The sequence below is a fragment of the Abramis brama genome (assembly GCF_963993115.1).
Source record: "Abramis brama genome assembly, chromosome: 4".
Lineage (NCBI taxonomy): Eukaryota > Metazoa > Chordata > Actinopteri > Cypriniformes > Leuciscidae > Abramis > Abramis brama.
The window spans coordinates 47085922-47106331 of NC_139966.1; the positions used below are offsets into that span (position 1 = coordinate 47085922).

Genomic DNA, 20410 nt, shown 5'->3' on the forward strand with positions numbered 1-20410 from the left:
ATTTCTCCCTGGAATGGTAAACACGAGGTAAAGCATATTAGTTGGAGAAGCCGGCAAATGCGACGTGTCAGTAGGAGAATATCTCATCAGTCCACATTCTTTATCAACTAGTTCTCTGCGCCGCACTTTCTCGTGCAGCTCATCCATATGTAAAGACCAGAATATGTTCCAGCAGCGATAAGGATGTTTCTCGCACCTGCAATGCCTTACAAAAACACGAGCACAATGGCGACATGACGTGCAGCTGTTTAGCGTGACAGTGGTGTAATTGTGAGGAGGGAGAAGACGTCTTGCTCTTCACTCAGCTTGAGACAAGACTAACTTCTCGCTTCGAGATCCTCTGCTGAGGAAATTGACAGGAGCGGAGAATGACTAGATCTCTTCAGTGCCTACAATTTACATGGCATGATGCCTTATGTGTGCAGTCAACAGAATAAGGCCTAACGAAGCGGATACCTTAAACACATACCTTCGAGATAGCAATGGTTAAGTGCCAATGCAATTTACAATTTACAATACAATTTACACGTTCAGCATGACTGAAAACACCTGAAAAATAAGCTCTTTTATTTAGAAGTTGAAGAAAAACACCTATATTTGTTAAGCTGACAAGCTTTTTATGGAAGCTTGTTTCCGCCACTGAATAAAACAATTGAAAAGATAATTGCGACTTTTAATTTCACAATTTTTTCCCTCAGAATTGCAAGATATAGCCTAAACTCGCAACTGCGAGAAAAAGTCAAAATTGCGAGATGTAAACTCACAATTGCAAGAAAAAAGTCAGAATTGTGAGATATTGGCTTGTAATAATTCGTAGGAGATGGAAGTCATGGTATTATATCAACCGTTCAAACTTTTTTTTTTTTTTTTCGTTACAATGCCAAGTATGTTTAAAATTTGGGTTAGAGGTTGGGCTTTATGGTATGTCTAGGCCCTACTTTTTTTATGAGTTTGTCATCTTGTACAAACTCTCATGAGACCTATAACACTTTAAATTAATTTCTAGAAGAGTTTTGTGATATAAAGTGCTCAGTTATGACAGTATTAAGTTTGGATGTATCATACAGATTATAATTGTACATAACTTTTATATGATTAGCCTACTTAAATGCTTGAAAACACTATTTATAAAACATTGTGTAGATTCTAAATTGAAATAAAACTTTTCAAGAAGACTGTTTACACCTGTATTAAGACCAATCTAAGTGTATAAAAGTGGTCAGAAAAGCATACGTTTTGAATACATGGGGAATAACACATCCTATTTAGTTCCAGTGACTGTTCACACAATTTTACTGCCTGGGTAAAATATTCCAGATAAACTGTGGAGAGAAATCAGCATATTTTGCAACCCCTCACTGTTACATAACTGACAAACAGGCTTAGGGAGTCACCATGAGAGTGCAAGCATACTTGCCAACAGCAAAAAGAAAAGACAAAACACAAAAGAAACAGCAATTGTTGTGTTTGATTTGGCTGGAAGACCTTACTGTACAGATCAAAATAATCTAGGATTAGTTATTGATCCACAAAGCTCCAAAGAATTAAGCTGTTAACTTGACAAGAAAATCACGCTACAAGGAATGATCTGGCTCTGGTCCAAGTAGGCTGTCCTATACGGAACTACTTGCACCATAACTGAGCAATTGATTCACAGCGCTGTGACACTTGTCATCCGCAAGAATTGTACCAGGTAAGCATGGAGCAACATTTCCCGTGTTGCCCCAATTTTGTTTGATATTGCTGCATTTGATTGGAGAGGGTATGAGTGACAAGCTCCAAATATAAACTCTTTAAACATCTGGTCTTACATGCGAGCGAATGGACCGAAATCGAATAGCCTACCCCCATTATTAGACTAAACGCGTTAGAAACTCTATTAGTTTCAGTGCGTAAACAGGTTGATTAAAATGGAGGCGATCTTGTGTCGGGTCGCTCGCATGCAGCGTGAACGGCGCAACAGGGTGGATGGGGTGTAAAAAATAGATAGTGAGCAAAATATGGTATGGTAATTAAATTTTACACAGTGTTTGTAAAGTAAGGGCTTTGATATGCATCTGTAATTAACTTGTTTATTTGATAAGTACATTTCCTCAAATATTTATTCAATAACGAATAATAACGATGTCCAATTCGTGAATTATTTTTTTTATTTTTTTTTATGATCCTTTTAATGGACTGGTTGAACCGGACTTGTTTACGAATCGAATCGATCCGAATGGGAATAAAGTTTAGCAGAAAATCTAACTGCAGAAATGATCAAACAAATCATGATTGTAGCTATGACAGACAGTTTTAAACATAGCCTACAAACAAAGTGTTTGTTAATAGGCCTAAACAGTGTAACTGACTGTATGTCATGCTGTAGTAGGACAAAGCGTGCAAGTAATAGGCTATGCCGTAAAGGGACCGCAGACTTGTTTTGAACCAGTTATTTGAAAAGAATTGTTCAAAAGAACCGTTCCTGTAAGTTCTCACATCTATTGGTCAAGACAACATGCTAGAAACGTTTAATAAAATTTTCCTACCTGAACAAAATAGTAGGCCTAATAAGCTACAGGTCTACGTACATTTGCATGCTTTATGATATCTTAATGTCTGTCATTGCTCTGTAATTTTCTATATGTTGTCCTTTGAAGGAAATTTAGCAGAATGGCTCACCTGATAAACAGCGATGTGTTCCTGGCCTTCTCCACATATACTACTATTGTCATTCTCAAAATGATGCTCATGGCTCCTCTGACTGGATACTTCAGGATAACCAGAAAGGTGCAGTTGGCTTAGAAAATTCAGTTTGATATGATTTGCAATAAAGAAATAAGTGACTTAAAAAGACTGATTCATTCTGCATTATGTTATAATTAACTTGAACATTGGATCTAAAGCAATGATTATAGTGTAAAGGTTTTGTAGAATTGCTCCTCAGCAATATAATTAATGTATTTCTGTTCATCATGCAGGCCTTTCAAAACTGGGAGGACACATGGATGGCTAAAAAAGATCCAGAGGAGAGAAAGAAGATGCTCCAGACCGATCCTGATGTAGAACGTGTCCGAAGGTAATAGAAAAGGACAGATCTATCCTCGTTTAACCTGTTAATTGCATATATTCTCAGTGATTTTTGCTCTTTAATCACAGATGCCATCACAATGATCTGGAGAACATCATTCCCTTTGTTGTGATCGGTCTCCTGTATGCACTGACGGGGCCGGATCTCTCCACGGCTCTGTTGCACTTCCGAGTGTTTGTAGGTTCACGTTTCATCCACACAGTGGCTTACGTGATGCCTCTGCCCCAGCCTAGCAGAGCTCTGTCCTGGATGGTGGGAATGATCACAACTTTCTCAATGGCCTACAGGGTTTTCACAACAGCACTCAATCTCTAAAGATGCAGAACCGGAGAGGCTTGTTTTATATCTTTTATTGTCCCTGCTTTATTTTTTGATACACTGTATGCAATTCATAATAAAAACTGTCAACAATTCATCTCTATTTTTGAGGAATTTGCAGTTCCCAAAATACAGGTATTCACGTATTCTCAATTTTAACTCCCAATTTTTGTTATCAGTCAACAAGTCATTGTCACAGTGACTCAGCATTTAATGGAGGGTTATCAATGCCGACAGTCTGTTTAGGATGCATTCCAAGTGCTCAAACCTGCTTTTCTTCAATACTTGTGAAACCTTTTTATTTTAAGTTTTAACTTTATAATTTGTACCCCCGGTTTCACAGACAAGGTTTAAGCTAGTCCCAGACTAAAATGCATGTTTGAGCTGTTTTAACTGAAAGCAACTTGCATCGGCGTGTATTAAAATATGTCAGTGCCATTGTTTTATCTCAAGATGCACACCAGTAATGTTTATTTTTTCTTAGGCATGTTTTATAAAAGCTACTTAAACTATAATGCCTAAACCTGCATGGCTTAATCTAAACCCTGTCTGTGAAACCAGGCCGTAATATATATTATAATTTGTAATGACTTGAAGGACTTGTGTATGACTTAAAGGATTCTTTATTAAATATTTTGCAACATATCTATCACAGTCTTATTTGGTCTACTCGAGGGTGCAAAGAACACTTTGAGAGACATTACAAAATCAATATGATTACAGTTTGACATGCCAAACGATGCAGTGCGCAACATTTTTGCTGTTTCATAAGTTTTGTTTCATATTTGTTTCCATGTTTAAATTAAGCTAAAAATCTATTAAGTTGACTATTATGTGGCACAACTTACCCCATGCAGTGTGGCAGGGCAGGAGACACTAATAGCCTACTGGTGCATGTAAGAGTAATGTGTGTTCAGTCAGCTGTATTTTCTATTTTCTTCTTGGGACATATTTTGTTGGAGAAATTTTAATTACCTTAAGGTATGTGCTTATAGAGTAAAAACAAACTCACCCATGAGAAATATTAATAAAAACGAGATACTTGGCTTTGCTACCGTCATGCTCCATTGTTTGAGCTACAGCAACGTGCCTGAGGAGGTCACCAAATTGCGCAAAACAGACAGTTGCATAAATGTAACAGTTCGTCTGAATTTGTAAGTTATTTGCATGCGAGGGCGAGGCTTGAAACTCTCCCACCCATCTGACGGTTAGTTCAGGAAGATCTGTGAAACTGAGTGGAGTCCAAAAAAAAGGTGAGAAACGCGTCAAAGCGCCAATATTTAGAATGCTCAGACTTCATTTTAACCTCTTGCTTTTGTAGTTTTCTTTAGTTTTCTTGTCAGTACTTATGTTTTATAAAGTGCCTTTACTTTGACATTCCAGAGAGACCGCCTTCGGCGTCCTAGTTTGCTCTATTGTTTCCATTAAACTCGTAAACAAACGACACATTGCATGAAAATGCATGGTGTTACAATGTTAAACGTCTACTGTATAATATGAAAACCTTTCAATTGTGCTATATGAACAGTCGAGAAAGGCATATTTTGTTCTGTTCATGTAACTTAACTGCACTAATACCAACTTAGAAAGGACACTAACGACTCAATGCTTTTAAAGGAATATTTGCTTACTGTTTTTGGTGGGATTTCTGTAAAGAAAACTCTATGAATACTACATTTGAAGCTTGGTTTTATGATACTGACAAGATTAAACTGGGAGCTGTTTTGGAACATGGTAGCTGGTTTTTAACTAGTTAAAGCTGGTATAAATTGGCCAAATGTGTTAGTTAGGGTGATATAATACATTTTCTATCAAAATAACTAGTAATGCTTTTGTGAGAATTTTGCATAAGAGTATCAGGGTATCTTTCTGCTTCATGTTTACTTTATGTTTATGTTTTTATGTATGTTTACCTTTTGTTTTTTCCCATTTGTAAATTTGAATAAAGATGGCGGAAGTTGTGCACATGATTGACAGCGAGGTCTTCCTGGCCTTCTCCACATATGCAACCATAGTCATCCTCAAAATGATGCTTATGAGCATCATGACTTCATACTATCGTTTGACAAAACAGGTACACTACGTATTGTTCTCAATTTACAGCTTATACAAACCGTGTTATATTTTTTTTGAACAGATTTAATGACTCCTCTTTTAGGTTTTTGCAAACATTGAGGACACCTCCTTGGCGAAGACCACAGAAGACAGGAAGAAACTGGTCAGGTCTGATCCGGATGTGGAAAGAGTGCGACGGTAAACCGTTTTATGACAATATCACTGGGTGAGCGATGAAGGTTCGACTGATGTTGTCTCTTTCTGATGCCTTTGTTCTTGAATCACAGATGCCATCAGAATGACCTGGAAAACATTGTTCCCTTTGTGGTGATCGGTCTTCTGTATTCACTCACTGGGCCGGATCTCTCCTCGGCTCTCTTGCACTTCCGGGTGTTTGTGGGGTCACGCTTCATCCACACAGTGACCTATGTTATGGCTCTGCCCCAGCCTAGCAGAGGTCTGTGCTTTGGTGTGGGGTTGTTTGCAACCGTGTCTATGGCCTACAGGGTGCTCACCACCTCTCTTTTTCTCTAATGGATAGCGCTCACTTCATTTAAAATCATTTAGTTTTAGTTTGCATGCTTTTTGCAGTTTTGCGTGAAAGAAAATGGCAGTGTTTGTGTATTTTCTTTTTTTTATTATTTTTTTTTTAGAATTTTTACTGTGTTTTCTATTGGTTTTCAGTACCACATCCCCTTTAATGCACTTTATAGTGTAATGCTAAAACTATGCCTTTAAACTGCTGATAATATTGAATATAATCTTAAACTCCTGGCACACATTCGAGGATGAGCTTTGACCTGGATTGTACATTGAAGAGACTTTTGTTTTTTGTTACTTATTAATCATGAGCAACAGACTTTGAATAACAGCTTTAGATTCTGTCAGATAATTAGGCCTTTGTAAGTTTGTGCATGTAGTTTCAAATATTGGGAAAATATTCAATTAGCATTTTATTTTCAGCAGGTTTAAAGAAAGTTTGGCCAACAACGACAACAACAAAAAAGGTTATTAATGGATTAAAATAAAGTTTGAAAATAAAAATGAGAATGTTTCTGACAAATGGTTGCGATTAATCTTTTAAAGTTGCAAGTGTGCAAGAAACCAGTGCATGTATTGTCCACTAGAGGGAGCTATTTGAAAGCCCAAGTAGTACTAATGTTTACATTCATGTTTGTCTAATGCACATGGAGCACTTCTTTATTTTTTTCTAATTAACCCTTGACATGCAAAACACTCATTCCTCTGCACTCTATGTCTATTCTGCCTCAACCGATAAACTATTTTATACTGCCACACTGCTGCACATAGATGATGTGCATTAGCAGATGTTTGTTAAAAATAGCCCTGCTTAACAGAACGACGAATGGTTTCTTGTTATTACTGCTTCACACATTACCTTGATATGTTTTGTATAGCTTGAAAAACATATTCCATGGAACTATGAAAAATCGAATCGTTGTTAATTAGCCTATAAGATAGGCTATTTAAATGTGTCTTTCAGTGTTTTGTCTTGAAGTGTTTCAGTCTTTATATAAGATTTCAATAAAATTCCATTATTGAAGTCATACAATCTAAGTTCACTTTATTACGATGACATTTAGGTAAAACTAAGGATCTCAACACAGCCATGACCAATCAAATCTTCTGAAAATCAACTTTGAAGTAAAGCAAGAATATCTGAAATTCTGCATGAAAGAAAAATGAAGATAAGTGAAAATATGCATTATATTTGAGTTTAAGACTGTGCTTTATCTAGCATTGCAGCAATTTAGTTTTACACGGGTAAACAACTCTGGGATCTCAAAGTCAGCGTGAAATAGAAGTTGCAACAGTCTTTCGTATTGTGACATATTTCCAAAAGCAATGGCTGATTGAACAACAACAACAAAAAAATATATGGTAGGATTTTATTCATCAGTTATTGTTTGAATTATGAAAAGTGAGTGTTGTGTGAGTCATAACACAAGAAGAGCAAGTTATGACATTTAGATAGAAAAATTTGCATTAAAAAGTTTGAAGTTTGCATTAAAAAAAGAAAACAGTTTTGATTTTGAACTGGCCTTTGAAGCTGTTTGAAAAGAGATTTATATTAAGGACAAAAAAACTAGTTAAAGGGGACCTATTATGCCCCTTTTCAAAGTCTTGATTTTGCTTTTGGCTTCAACTAGAACAGGTTTTCATGCTGGATTTTTCCAAAAACACATTTTTCACATGTGTTGTGTTATTGGTGCAGCACCTCTCTTCCCAGTCTGTCAGTAATGCTCTGTTTAGTTCCTGCCTCTATGAAGACCCTCCTTCCAAAAAGCGTAATGTGCTCTGACTGGTTGGCTGGATCAGTGTGTTGTGATTGGTCAACCGCTTCAAGCGTGCTTTGGAAATGTCACGCCCCTCACCATAACAGCGAGTTTCAACATACTAATAATGCAACGAGGTCTCGCCTCCCTTTTTTCTTTTCTTAATTGTTTTAATGCCTTCGGCGGTAATTATTTAAATGAGAAATATTGTGACGTGTACGTTCCCAGAAGAAAACTCAAGACTACAAATCAAGGTGTTTTAAGGAGTTCAGAAACAGTGCTTGCTGATATGGAGAATAACTTGTGGAATTTGTAACTTTGCAGACCTTTTCCATGCTCAAATTGCAACATTACACACTTAAGAATGTTGGAAATGTAAAAAAGCATAATAGGATCCCTTTAAGCCAACTTGTGTCTTGATTATTTGAGCATCCTTCAGCTGCTTCGTCTTTCTCTTTAACCAGCCCTCTCCTGGTGACACAGTAAATACTAGTACTTAGCCCCAAGGTCGCCACTGCTGGCCATGCATATGCCCCGTAAAGGCTTTTTCTCATTTGTTTTGGGCCTGTGCCCAGCTCTAGGCTGTGCAATATTTCAGTCAAGCCAAGCATTTTACAGGCCGGGCAGATGAAGAACAGCTAAACCTTGCTCTGTGATCAATAATGACTGATCCGCCCACAAGGGGCTCTCTCTCCGCTGGGGAAGAGCTTGGTCCGGCCTATCCGAGAAGATTTTTTTTGGTGGAAACTCAAGGCTCTTGGAGTCAACCTTGAAGTTGTTCCTTAGATGGACATTCTGTAAACAGAGTCGAGACTGACACATGCCTGAATAAGCGCTAGTGGTATATATATATATATATTGATAGGCATATGCTGTACTGTTGTATTCCTCCCACACTGTTTCTATACAGACATCATATATTTCTCAGATCTTCCCACTGACTTAAGGTTCGTTAACTGTACGGATGCTTAATTAGCCTGCACTTCAAAGTCATGGCGTGGGCCAGTATCAAGGTTTAGCAGAGATTTATATCACACAATGGCTCCATGGGTCCTGAAAAATTAATGAATGCTTAGCCGGGATCCGACTTATAGGCGACACGGCGCAATATAAATCAATTTGAGTTTGAGCCTTGCAATTCGGAAGCGACCGTATCTGCTGGACTAGGCGTTTTTAGAGTGTTTTTAGAGGTGCATCAGCGGTAATGCGGACGAAATAGGTCAGGGGCGAGATGTGAATGCACGGTCTCGTGACCTTTCTTCAATGACGGCATGCTTTCTTTCTCATACGCGCACACGAACTAACGACTTGTGAGTTTATGTGAAGTAATTATGGGTGCAGAGATCAGCCATAATCACATTGAGACAGAAGCGAGCGCAGGTCAGGACCATATGTTTGACTCCTTTCTCAGTGCGAGAACAGACTTCAGTGGAATGTGAACATAATAAGGACTAACTAATGCCTTTCGCATTGCTGCTCTCTTCTCTGCCCTTCATCTCTACCGAAGCCCATTACTGAGCTCAGAGAATTGTAGCAAGCTTGCCTCTTTTTTTCTTGTACACTTGTCATTGCCATTTATACACAGGAAGTCATATTATCTCATGTGGGGTAAAACTCACCATTGAAATGGCTACTTGAAGGGGCAAATAAATCTACCTTCAATGCTCAGTGAAGCAAATGCCCTGTGTTGACTCAATGATTTCAGCATATTTATCTCAGCGTAACGCCTAATAGATAGCCTGTAGGCCAAAAGTCATGAGAAAGTGGTGCTTCATCTAACATTTAAGCATAAGCATCATTTCGGTGCTTGTGTTAACAGCCGGAACATACAGCTGCAAGTGCAAAAAGAATTTCAGCGCTGAGCATATTTTTGCTGCATTACGAACAAAGAATAACCTGAAAATGCCCGTGTGACCTTTTTTCAGTATAATCTTTTGCAATAGACTTATGAAGCATTATAAGAGCTAATATTTCACAGACTGTTAGAAAATCGATGTCTATCAGCCTTGATACAAGCTCACATTTACTTTCTATTTAGTAAATCTGACTGAATCTGGATGATTTAAGTAATTTAGGGGTGTTTACATGACACCGTTTTCAACTAAAAATAGCATTTTTTATGCGTTTTGGGGCCTGAAAACGCAAACATTTGAAAACGGGTTTCAAAGTGAATTTGTGAAAATGTTGACGTCATGCGCATGAATATGTGTTCAGTCTATAGGCGTGTAGTGTTTCTTTACAAAGTGACATCGCCAACTACTGGCCTGGCATGAATAATACAACGTTTTTTAGTTGCTTTTGAGGATCCGTGTGTACGGAGATTGTTTCGACAACGTTATCGCCTGTACGCAAAACTTTTCAAAAACGCTAAGGACATCGTTGTCGTGCAAACGTACCCTTATAGACACACTTTGTGGTTTGGGTTCCATTCTGTCTAGATTAATCACCAAATGTGGTACCTTTCTCCATGTATACTATATTTCATGATGATCAAATTCTCAATAGCAGAGTTGCATGTCAGTGCCATTCATAATTGAATTGAGAATGCATTTTAAATTCCAACTGAATTCCTGAATTGGAATTGAGATACCAAATATGATGCAGAACTGGAATTGAAAAAGGAAGCAGAATTGATTTTAACACTATATAACTGTAATTTTGACTAAAATGAAAGTTATTCAAAACTTTGTTTGCTTTATAGGCCTTCCTCTTCCTGTCATTCCAATTCATATTCCATTTCAGCTGTGTGGGGTGTGGCCAATTTAATTAACTTCAATGTGAGCCAATTAAATCTAAATTCTTAGAGTTCTCCATATCTTGCTCAATAGCTCACTCCTTATAACCATTTTATAATGTAGCAATGATGAATTAATGATTATTAAAATACTCATTTTGGTAAGCTAGAAATCACTTTTCTGCTGCTGGTTTAAAAGCACCATGCAATTCTGCAGTTGCAGTTACTTTGCTGCTTATGCACTGTTTATGCATGCAGTGTGAATCAGGCCTTATAGAAGAAGCGATTTAGACTCGCACCTCGAATCCCATAATAACAGTCACTAAGGCAATGCCCTGACCCAATCTACTCCAAGCATTGGAAAGCGTGACCTTTACACATGCGTTTCAGTTGGAGATTTTGAGTGTTGTAGCTAGGGGACTGTTAGACTTGGCTGGGGTCAGCAGATATCCTATGCTGATCTTAGTGATTGGATCGTAGGTGATTACCATAAGCAATTTAAATGATATTGATTTATCCTCTCGCCTGCTGTAATTGAACACCGCGACCAAGCCCCCGCACCCTTTTCACTCTCTCCTTTTCCTCTTTTCACTCTCGCATTAACGAAAATGCATTCAGCGGCCCGAGGAGCGCCCATAAAGAGGAAAGGATCCGGCCTTGAAGGGCCAATCAATTGGCAGTTTGCCACGGCAACAATGGAATTGTTCAATTAATATCCTATCTCTGGTTAATTTAGCTGCTTAGAATCCCCCCTCACCCCCCCCCCACATCATACACAGGGAATGTCGAGGTAGCAGTGGGACTTGCTCCAATTTGGATGCAAACGTCCTCCATGTTTCTCATCTGGACAAGAATAATAGAAGAAAATGTTGTTTCCTGAGAGCTTCCTGCCAGATAACCCCCCTAGTGTAATAACCTTGGGAGTTAATCAACTTCTTTTAAATCAAACGCCTAATTTGAACGATAATTATAATTTGGCATTTAGATAACATTGACTAAGCACTTGATTGAGGCAACAGGACAAAAAACAGGCCTAATGGCAATTCTTCCCATGAAAGCACCGTCAAATAAGTTTCGGTATCTACAATATTCCGTCGCGCTCTTATGCAGGGCTATATTTGGCACTGGGATCAATTAATGAATGGAAAAACTCCACCTGGGAGACACGCTCGTGCGTTCTCCATTTTTCACCTACCTTTCCAGTACCTCGAGAGAGTGCGCAAATTTCTTGTTTTAATATTTTAGCGCTCTGACTTAAGCTTCGGAGTTCTCTGCAGGTAGCGTACTAGATCATCTTGACATTTCAAAGTACTGAAACCTTTGGAATAAAGTGTTTTTTATTTCATTCTATTAACATAATTTATGTTTGTCAGAGAGCCCACCTCTGTGGAAGTCAAATAGGGAGGGGTCTTGCCATAATTCATCGTTACATGGCTCTCCGTGTGTGCACGTATGTGTGTGTGAGACACATGATAGCGGCTGTGCGCGAGACTCGCAGACATTCGACTTCATTACTCAGGTCTGAAACATTGATGAGGCAGAGAATAGACTCAGCCGTCACCATGTGGAGTCTGTTATCATGAAAAGATTAAGCGCTTTTTTCTTACTCAGACAGAAAGTTGATGTGATGTCATCTCGATTTAAGCCAATCACGGTCAAAGATTAGACCCATATGACCTCTAGGAAGTGGACAGTGGGTATGATAGCAATAGCATCTTTCTGAACTGCCCCTCTTCCTCAAATCTGTACAACATTTTTGTTACCTTTCATTAAATACCAGAAAAACAACTGTTAACTAAAGACAAACATCTTTGAATATTGGCTTGTCAGTGTTTCTAGGTCATTGAAAGTGTTTTGAGAAGTTGCTATGCTCTTGTTTGGTCCAGAGTAATAATTCATGCTTTTTTCAATGTTGTTTTGTTTCAAAAATCTCACAATCCAGTCCATGAGATGTTTTCTGTTTATTCTCCACCATTGATAGTATAGTAAAGAAAAGACTTGAGAATGAGATTGAGAATTCAAGCTTAACTGAGACTTGAATTACCTTGGCCACCGCTTTTTATTTATTTATTAGAAATTCAGTGGCATTTGAGTGTCAACTATTAGCTAAAGACAAGCATTGAAACATATTATGAATGTTGGTTTGCAGTGTTGTGTACTCGAGACTCGGACTCGGACTCGGTCTCGAGACCATATTTTAATGGTCTCGGTCTTGTCATGGATTCGTGTGCATTTTGACTCGGAATTGACTCGTACTTGAACATATTAGGACTCTGACTTATTCCCGAGTCCACTCGAGTCCCATTCAAAATATTTCATGATTATTTCACCTACTATGTGGCCTTTTTACCATTACAGTGTATATATTTGATTTACTGTTTGAGTATGGTGCCAATTTTATTGTTACCACCAAATATTTTACATATTCTTGAAGATATCTTTAGGTCTGGTTTTTAGACCCAACCTTAGGTTATCCAACCTCTCTGGTCTCGGTCTCGACTCGACTCGGACTCGACTCTCTTTGGTCTCGGTCTCGACTCGGACTCGAGTGAGCTGGTCTCGACTGCAACACTGTTGGTTTGTCAAAAAGTTTATCAGTTTAAAGGTAATGATGAAAGTACTCAAAGTAAAACTGGGCAAATTTAATCTACATTACCTATGCATTTGATCTATGAATATAGAAATAGCCTGTTGTCAGGTAGTTAGAAAGGTGAGTGGTTGGTAGGCTGTTGCTAGTACCACAGTCCTTTCCAATATCCCACTTTTATTGACCGAAAATGATGGGGGAAGAAGTTGAAATGAGATTAAGAATGCGTGCCAAACTCCAACTTGAATTTCCCACATGAGCACCACAGCTCAATGTACCACTTGGCCCCCGTTTTGACATGTTTTCCATTTAGAGCTGTCAAATTGGATTCAACCAACCTACTGTACAAACTTGAAAACCTGAAGATGAAAGTGACATTGAAGGCTCTGCACACAAAATATAAAACTTGACCTCAACAATTTAATCTTGGGAAAGATATATTTGATTTATTTAACAATATTGTAGTATTGATTAGAGCGAATAGATTCCTATAGCAGTTTTCTGTGGATCTATTCAGTTATGTCTCCTGTATATGCAGCAGACCTTCCATATTCTTCTTTCATGACCCCATTGGGCATACACACATCACACCTGAGACCTTGTGCTGTTACAGTGGCAAAAGATTCAACTGATTTAGCTTCTCCAATGACTTTAAATGCTTCAATGCGGCAGTTTTGTTATGTATGTCGCTGTGCATGAGAGTGTTATACAAAAGTTGTTTCCTCTGTGGATAAATCTAGACTTTCAAAGCTCCAGGGAAACAGTATGTTGTGCGCTGAAGGTGCAACGGGATTGTCTCTCAGCATCAGCTCAGCTGCACCTTCATGAGGCCATGATCAGAGACAGAGCTGAAGCCAGTCTGAGGCCCCTGTTTGGAGCTTCGCTGCCTACTGAAAGAAAATCAATAACCTGGAGGCAAGCTAATTAACTGAAAATCATTTAACCCTGTCTCAGCAATACATAAAAATGTGGCTGCTATGAGGAGCAGAGTTAATAATAGATAAATCTGCTCGGTTTTATGAAAGAAATAAAAGCTCTTTCAGAGGTTGTGAGGGACCTGAGGGAGACCACTGGCAGCTCAATCACTCTGGAAATATCATTCAAATCCATCCTGTCAAAAACTTGCAATAGAAATAGTACTGGACGATGTCATGATAAAAGGGAAATTGATGCTGTCTAGCTCTGTCAATTATAGGACCATAATAGACTGCATGTTACAAAGGTGTTGCAGCATTGTACATGCGTCTTTACAGAAGACAGCACAGTCCACTCAAACTATTCAGTCTGATGGAAAAGCAGGGAAAATCATTTTGAACTTGTGGTGCAGATGTTTGATTTCTGCCTGACGTTACAAATAATTGTGGTTTTAGCATCCCTATTACCGTCACAAATCTAGGGAGTCGAAGGCGCAGCCTAAAAAGTCCTAAGAGAGATTTATTTGGTCTTCGTATACTGTGTTTTTGCTCACCCTGTTGCACTCGCCAATCAATAATTGAACAGACCGAGGAGAATAGCTTCTACGCACACCGCACCATTTCTGAACATGCAGAAACACGGGAGAAACTCATCTGGAGGTGCAATAAATTGCTTGAATTCCAAATACAGCCTTGAAGGATATCTTCAGAATGACTAACGTGTAAATGTTTGGCAGCACTTTTTTAGCATTAGAGGTAAAAATCACATGTTTGTTTGTTTTTTACTTTTGAGAACTATTAGGTATGTTTGAGACTCTTTACATACATATTTAACATAATTAATATAATTAACATCAAGAAAAGTAAAAGCAAGAAAAGTAGGTAGTTTAATTGCATCAAATAACTGTACTTCCCTTAAAGTTTTGACAATCATGTAAATGATCAATACTGAACAGACCAAACAGATTTATAAACGTATGTATTATAAAAATAATTAAATGTGTGTATTTATTCATTTTAATGATAAAATGTTTCACATTTTGCATGCAACCCTGTTTTGCATCATTTTTCGAATTACAAAAAAATGGAAATTTCTTAAAATTGAACACCATTTGGACCTTAATTGATCTACAATTTTTAATATAGATCAACCTTCAACCCTGGTACTCAATTTATTGTAAGAAGAAAAAAAAAAATCTTTATTTTATGGGGAATAGAAGTTTATCTAATGCAGAGTGACGGCTTAATTTTCACTAAATTTGCAACTCTGTTACTCATTCTCATTTATAGTATATGATTTAGTGTCATTTGATAATCATCATTGTCAAATCCTCTATTCTCCTATTATATGTAGAATTCATTTGGAACAATATAAATAACATACCATGACTCTAACATGAGACTTGCTACTGCCAATACATTCACAGACATTGCTGTGAGCATGTAACATACATGAAACAACCCCCGTAGCAGATCTATACAGGTGGAGCTGGGGAAGGTGGAGGGATTTTGAAAGCATGCTGCAGTCTCTTAATTTGAATGTTGAGCCACAGCTCATTGGCCGCTGATGCAACAGCAGCCAATCAGCTGCGCTATGTAGATAACGATGTGATCGCTAACACATTGAGTTAAGGACCTATCAGCCTGCACCATCTAGAGTTTCATGACAGAACTTTGTATTTTGTAGAATGTCTAATGTGGACGATTGAAGTAAAGTGTAACCCTATTTTGTGAACACTTAATTCTCAGTGTTTTCTGCACATAAAAGTGTTAAACAATATTTTTGCATTTATTTGATTCTATTTGTAGGACTTGTAGGAAGATCTGAAGATCTCAATGTTGGTCAGATTTATGCAGAAACACAAAGTCCACGAACACGACTGTAATGGTGCCTTGAGTTGTTGGGAGTTCAGTGTTGTGGTTCAGATCTGGCTTAGGAGATTGTGATCCAAACAATGGCAGAAGTCCTTCTAGACACAAATAGGGATGAACTCCGTGTGCAGGCAGGCAGGTGATAACCAAACACCATTAAGTGCATGACCTGCAAAAGCCTCCATGAGCTGTGAAAAAGCTCCATTACTTTAGGGTAAAGAGGGGTGAACGCAGAAAGGCACTTTTCTGCCGAGAGCAGGCCTTAATGTGGTGCAAATGGGCAAGAGTGCATTGTCACCTTCAGACTTGATGCACTACCATTTCAGCCTGACAGACGCAGTTCACTTATTGCCTATACATGCCTGCTTCCAAAGAATAGACTGTGTACCACCCATCAATTCTTTCAAAAAATACTTAGTGTTTAGGCTGTGTTCGAGCCATTTTTAACACTTTCTCGTTGAGCTAATGGTTCGGTGTGTATGCCAGTAGTTAATCCACAGTGAGCTTTCCACCCAATTACGACTTTGTGCTTACAAAGCATCACATAATTGTTGCTCAAAAGGGAACGCCATGGATTCACTCTCATTGGTTCAGCCCGTCAGTCATCTGAACCAATTGTCACAGCAAGGGAACATGGTCTAGATTACTCTGGATATCTGGGCTCTCATCCCTGCCGAGACCAAGAGCAGATTCCTGGGCAGAAAGAGGAAGAAGAAGAAGTGAGAGAGAGGGTAGTTACATGAGTGCTTATTACTTCTCACAAACCTTGTCAGTGAGTCCCAAGCGCAGAGCGGCAGATTAATTTTTGACGATGCAATCGATTGCGAAATACTTTTTTTCCCTTCCTCCCATCTCCCTAACACAGACAAGTCTAATTTGTTGCTTATCTTACACCAACTTTGAGCATTGTCAAATTGTACCTTTCAGCTGTTTAATATCACTTGCTGCCTCTTAAACACTTGATTTTTTACTGCCAACCCTCAAAAAGGGTGATGAAGAATGTGAAATCAAGACGCCCAGGGTGCGATTGGGATCGTTCTCATCCTAATATGGCCTCCATCTCCTGTTTGGAGTCTCTTTCATGACCTGAGGTGCTCGTGTGAAATGCTGATGTGGAGTCTTTCTCTCTTTACACTGACTCTCTCCCTCAGGTCTTTCTTCTCCCCATTCTTCCTCCTGGCAATAGATATGATCTCCTCAGGGGAAATCATTACCATCCCAATACTTTCATCCACTAGCCCTTGTTTTAAGCTCTCATCATTTGATTAAGTTTAGGGTGGAGAGTGTGGGGGGAGGTGGGAAATAAAATGGCCGAACGAATAAATAGCTCCTGGAGGACTCTTCTTAAGATCGGGGTGCTCGTAGGGTAAAGAGAGTTCAGTATGGTCTAGAGGGATGCTCTTTATCTCCACGTGGTGCTTGTTTATGAGCAAAGAGCTGTGATTGTGAGTGGAGATTCAAACTAGCAGATGTTCTGCACCTCATTGGCCCATTTGCAATGGAAATGAGAGTTGTGGGCTGCTACAGGAAAGTCATTTGTGTCTAATATTTCCAGTTATATGTTTCTATCAAGCACAACAAGAGATGATAGAAACTAGATTTTCACATTTTCTTCAGAAAAGTTAGATGGTCTTTGTGTGAAAATCATCTATGATGCTAGGGTAGTTACCAAGGTGTTGCTATGTGGTTTCTAAAAAGAAAGATATAATGTTGCCACTTGGTTGTGAAGGGGTTCTGGGTGTTTGCTGGAATGTCAAACGAGTCCACCATCAAGTCTTTATTGCTGGATTTCCATCCAAATGTTTCGGAGTGCATTTCTAAACATTCAACTAAAGGCGACGTGAAATATTATTAAATATGTTATGCACTTCATCTTTAAGTTCCTTATTGGTCCATACTTCTCCAAGCTCAAATGGTTGAACTACATCTATGATAAAAGCTTTTTCCATTACTTTAATGCGCATTGAGTTTTGAGGAACTCCACCTTAACATCAATGGATGGACACATGTTCCTTCCTTCAATGTAAACGTTTGGTCACATTAAGAAAATTTCTGCAAATTTCACAGGAAGAAAGATTCATTGTCAGTATACAGCTACACATGAATCACAGCTCACACAGAAGTCACTTTCAAACCAAGCAGCTTTCTGTTGTGGCAAATTCGCATGACCAACTTGAACACAAGCGGAATCTGCAAGTGGAACTTTTCCCCCCTCTCACAAAACTCCTTTCTATTGAATTGAATGGATTTTTCCGAGACATTTTGCAGAGAAATGGTAAATGTGACTGCACCTTAAGTCTTAAGTCTTAAATCGCACACCTCTCGTATTATTCATGTCTGTAGAACCAAATATGCCTCATGAATTCTTGCCTGGTTAGCTCTTTATTTGTTCAAATTCCTAATCCCAAGAAAACTTTGTAAAACTTCCCAAGAAAAATTGTAAACAGAAAACTGAAGAAGGGTATAAGCGAATGGAACTTGTGTTGAACATTCATGTGGTCTGTTGCGACAACTTCTTTTGTGTTGTGCTGTCCAGGTATTCTCTGAATTGTTCTTGTGCATAGTTTTCTAAAAGGTGGTTCTCGAGGGTGACGTGGAGAGACAGGAAATAACTGTGTGCTTTATTTTCCAAAGCCTGCAGTGCGCTGGCAATAGTAAAGCTTTCAGACAACCATCCAAGAACTAATCACTCACATTTAGAATTCGCTATGTGGTTAAGAGCGACACACACACACACACACATACACTCTCTCACTCTCTCCATCTCATACTGCTCTCTTTGCCCAACCCACGTATCTGACCCAAGACCAGAAAGCACAGCAGGAGTGTGGGCGTACTTTTCCAGCTTCATCCAGAGGTCACAGGTCACCAGTCGAGGAGGAAAACAGACGTCTTTTATCCCCATTTACTAATATAAACACATTTAACCGGCAAATAAACAAACAGCGGAGTTGAGCGGACAGCAACGTCCTTCATTTCGTGATTGAGGGAATGAATTCAGAATTCCCTCGTTGTATTCCTGATCGAAAGACACTGTCAAATCTATTGTTTTTGTTGCGCCTACTTTTTTTTTCTTGATGTTAGCTTACAATCTCTGATCGGTTAGTGATGGATCAGTGATGAGACCCCAGTGTAAAGCTAAAGTCTCGTCAGGTATTACAGCCGTCACGAACATGATGGTGAGAAAAGTATAGATCTCCGCTGCTCTGTGGTGATTCCTGTGTCAAAACGGACGTTGTAAATTTGCAGGGTCCACTGGCCCGGGTCTCCTGGGTGCCCATTAGAAACATGGCTTAGTGGTCTGATTAGCAACTCATACTCTTTTTGTTTTCTCTCCATCTCTCTCTCTCAAGATTGTGCCTTGTGTGAACGGCCCCTCAAAGTTGCAAGTATGCATTTATTTTTTGCTATTACGTGTTTTATTATATCTATAGTATCAGGATCAGTGCAAGCAGATGGTAGTTTTAGGGCACTTAGTCAGTGACTCTGCTGTGCATTCACCTATTGTGGTAGCTGGTTTGTTACGTTGAGTTTACCTTTGCATCTGGGTCACACTTTAGCCTGCAATTCATGCAATTAAGTGTAAGAGAAGCGGTATATTTTATGTATAGTCTATTGCTATAAATCAAGCTCAAAGAAATCTATATACATTCCATAAATAAGATAATAATTCATGACCTGCAGCTCTGGCACCCCACAAAGTTGAGAACCTCTGGCCTATTGCGTTTGTTCAGACTTTGAGCTTATAAAGTTGAGTCCATGCAGAGCAGTAGCATTTGGTTTACATATCTGAATCCTGTTCAGGCTCAAATTGCAGCAGTAGTGCGCTGAAATCATTGGGCCCAAACATAACCTTCACAGATGTGGTAGTGCACAAGCTCTCCTCTAGTAAATGAGGCTATAAAAGCCAGGAGTCCAATTATGCACCTGAAATAAAGCTCTCATCCACCGAAGGGTTCGGCTTGACGCTCAAGGCCACACGTATGCACCGGCCCGGGGTTTTCTAGCGCTAATGCCTAACAGATCAACATTCTTCTCATATCGCTCATCGGGCGCTTGAGAAATCACAAGCCCATCTGCCGCAAATAAGTCTCGCAGGAGGGTTTGCACTTGTTTCTGGGGTTGCTCGAGATGAGGTAGTGCTGTTCTTATCTCACCGGACTCCAGTTTAACGGGCTTTAGTCGGTTCCCATAGCAGTGCAGCAATGTTTGATTACTCTTAAATCACCCGCTGAGAGAACCCAGAGCTCAGCTCTCCCTGTTGCCGCAGCCACTTCAGCCCGGCAAAATAAGATGTTTCAAGTCGTTACGCCTGTCCAGAGAATGCAAGCTAGAGGTAGGGACGGTAAAAAATTGCCTTGAATAATCTCAAATATTTGCTTTGAAAGGGTTTGTGAGGGTGTTGTCAGGAGCCACGTGTGTCTCACACCCCCTGCTGAATACAATCATCTCTCCAATTTGGTATAAATTAGGTCAAATGGGAATAGCGCGTCATAAACGGCTAAAGCTATTCTCAGCTCCAGCTGTGTAGCTGTACTTGAAAGAAGGTGTTAACTAAGACAC

At 39.1% G+C, this 20410-nt stretch overlaps 2 protein-coding genes across 3 annotated transcripts; both read left to right on the forward strand.

The window, feature by feature from the left end:
- Positions 1-1347: 1347 nt before the first annotated feature.
- mgst1.2 (microsomal glutathione S-transferase 1.2) lies at positions 1348-4033 on the forward strand. Of its 2 annotated transcripts, none has more exons than XM_084112714.1 (4): positions 1348-1693; positions 2640-2769; positions 2961-3058; positions 3139-4033. In XM_084112714.1, exons 2-4 carry the CDS (start codon positions 2653-2655, stop codon positions 3383-3385), a joined length of 462 nt encoding a protein of 153 aa, XP_083968840.1. In that variant the 5' UTR covers positions 1348-1693; positions 2640-2652; the 3' UTR covers positions 3386-4033. The 2 variants fall into 2 exon arrangements, with proteins under 2 accessions (XP_083968840.1, XP_083968841.1); XM_084112715.1 differs by lacking the exon at positions 1348-1693 and adding an exon at positions 1893-2003.
- Positions 4034-4483: 450 nt separating this feature from the next.
- On the forward strand, positions 4484-6506 carry mgst1.1 (microsomal glutathione S-transferase 1.1). Its single transcript, XM_084112713.1, has 4 exons — positions 4484-4641; positions 5337-5462; positions 5547-5641; positions 5731-6506. Exons 2-4 carry the CDS (start codon positions 5337-5339, stop codon positions 5975-5977), a joined length of 468 nt encoding a protein of 155 aa, XP_083968839.1. The 5' UTR covers positions 4484-4641; the 3' UTR covers positions 5978-6506.
- Positions 6507-20410: the final 13904 nt, after the last annotated feature.